Source organism: Corapipo altera, unplaced genomic scaffold (assembly GCF_003945725.1).
Source record: "Corapipo altera isolate COAL_440 unplaced genomic scaffold, ASM394572v1 37920, whole genome shotgun sequence".
NCBI classification, from domain to species: domain Eukaryota; kingdom Metazoa; phylum Chordata; class Aves; order Passeriformes; family Pipridae; genus Corapipo; species Corapipo altera.
In genome coordinates this window covers 1-1,868 of record NW_020889950.1, presented here as the reverse complement: position 1 = coordinate 1,868, position 1,868 = coordinate 1, and the positions used below count along the sequence as shown (strand labels likewise).

The following is a 1,868-nucleotide window of genomic DNA, read 5'->3' as shown; positions in this document are numbered from 1 at the left end:
AGAAGAACAAAAGGAGACATTACTTTCCAAATGCAGTTTCTCACAGGTTCCAGCGGGATTCCTCTGGTTACCCGCAATACACATCAGGAGGACTGAGGGAACTATCTAGACCTCCATGTTTCCTCTAAGGAAAGGCCAAGAGAGATGGCACTGGAGAAGAGAAGGTCCACAGCTGTTTCACCTGCAGCCACTTTACCTGCAGAAGCTGCCTGGTAGGCCAACGGGGCCTCACATTCCGCTTTAGGCAAGACTGCAGGAAGGAACGGAACACAGGTGGCGGATTTCTGGGAGTCTCCAGCTCGGGTGGCATGTCCTTAGGCTTGGGAGAAAGGAAACACAAGACAGCCATTAACCATCCCTCCCCGAGGGGAAAGAGCTCCAGCACAGGCCAGTCCTTGCTTTCTGAGAGTTGACCTGGTGCTTCTCGAGGAGCCCTGATCAACATTAGGACAAAACAAATATTGTTAAAACATTAGGAACTTGCAGCTCTGAATGACACCAAAGGCAGTGCATACCAAAGCTGGCACTTACTGATTTCATTCCTTCAGGCAATACTTCAACAGCCACAGGTTCCTTTTCCACTTCTTCCTCTTCATTTTCCTGTCCTGAGTCAGAGGGAGCCAGCAGAGGTTCTGGTGTCGCTGTTGTGTCCTGGGGACAGTCAGTAGAGTCAGGGACAGTCACCAGTCTGTCCTTTGCAAGGTTGGAGAGTTACACATAATAACAAAAGGGTCATTTGACACAAGGCTAATTTCTTGTTCATTTTTCATGGATTTTCTCAAATAGGCCCTGTGGAGGGGCAGATACATCCAGGGGACAGTTTCTCCTGTCTCCTAGGAATCCTGCACAGCAATCTAAAGACTAAACAGGAAGGGTCAAAACCCCTTTTCCAGTTGTCAGTGGCTGGGCTGAAGCACCATGTGATGGAAGGACTCCAGCCCTCACACTCTTCAGCCATGAAAAGCAAGCTTGCTCTCATCACAAATTCTAAATTACACCAAAGGCAATGCTAATGTAGTCTGGCACTTACTGATTTAATTTCTGCAGGCTCTGTGGCTCCAGCAACAGCCACGGGTTCATTGTCCACTTGCTCTTCTTCAATGTCTTGTCCGGAAATAGAGGGAGCCAGCAGAGGTTCTGGTGTCCCATTTGTGCCCTGGGGACAGTCAGTAGCGTCAGGGACAGTCACCATTCTGTCTCTTGCAAAGTTGGATAGTTACACACAATAACAAAAGGGTCATTTGACACAAGGCCACTTTCTTGTTCATTTTTCATGCATGGCAAGCACTGTCTGCTCAGGAACTTGCAGCTCTGAATGACACCAAAGGCAGTGCTAACCAAAGCTGGCACTTACTGATTTCATTCCTTCAGGCTTTGCTTTGATGTTTTCCTTCTCTGCTTGCTCTTCCTTACTCTCTTCTCCAGAAATAGAGGGAGCCAGCAGAGGTTCTGATGATGATGTGGTGACCCTCTCTTTAAGGAATCTCCTGGCTGCATCAAGCAGAGGACTCTTGTTGCTGAGACTGTTGGATTTTTCCAAAAATGGATGCTGCCCAAAGGAAAAAACAAAGAAAGAAAGGAGCCATTACTTTCCTGATGCCTCTGAGTTTAGCTGATGACAAAGCCCATCCCTGGACAGCTGTTTTACCTGCAGCCACGTTACTTGCAGAAGCTCCCTGGTAGGCCATCGGGGCCTCACATTCCCGTACAGGCACGACTGCAGGAAGGAACGCAACACAGAAGGCGGATTTCTGGGACTCTCCAGCTGGGGTGGCACGTCCTTAGGCTTGGGAGAAAGGAAACACAAGACAGCCATTAACATGCACTTGGTCCTACGGGCCTCAGTTCTACAGTGTGCATGTCCCAGG

General features: G+C 48.9%; 1 protein-coding gene across 1 annotated transcript; it reads right to left on the bottom strand.

The window, feature by feature from the left end:
- Positions 1-196: 196 nt before the first annotated feature.
- On the bottom strand, positions 197-1,834 carry LOC113942321 (serine/threonine-protein kinase 4 homolog A-like; the record flags this gene model as incomplete). Its single annotated transcript, XM_027633455.1, has 5 exons — positions 1,649-1,834; positions 1,355-1,549; positions 1,031-1,156; positions 516-651; positions 197-250 (listed from the first exon to the last, which is right to left on the bottom strand). Coding segments are annotated over exons 1-5 (685 nt in total), but the record flags the coding sequence as incomplete, so codon positions are not given.
- Positions 1,835-1,868: the final 34 nt, after the last annotated feature.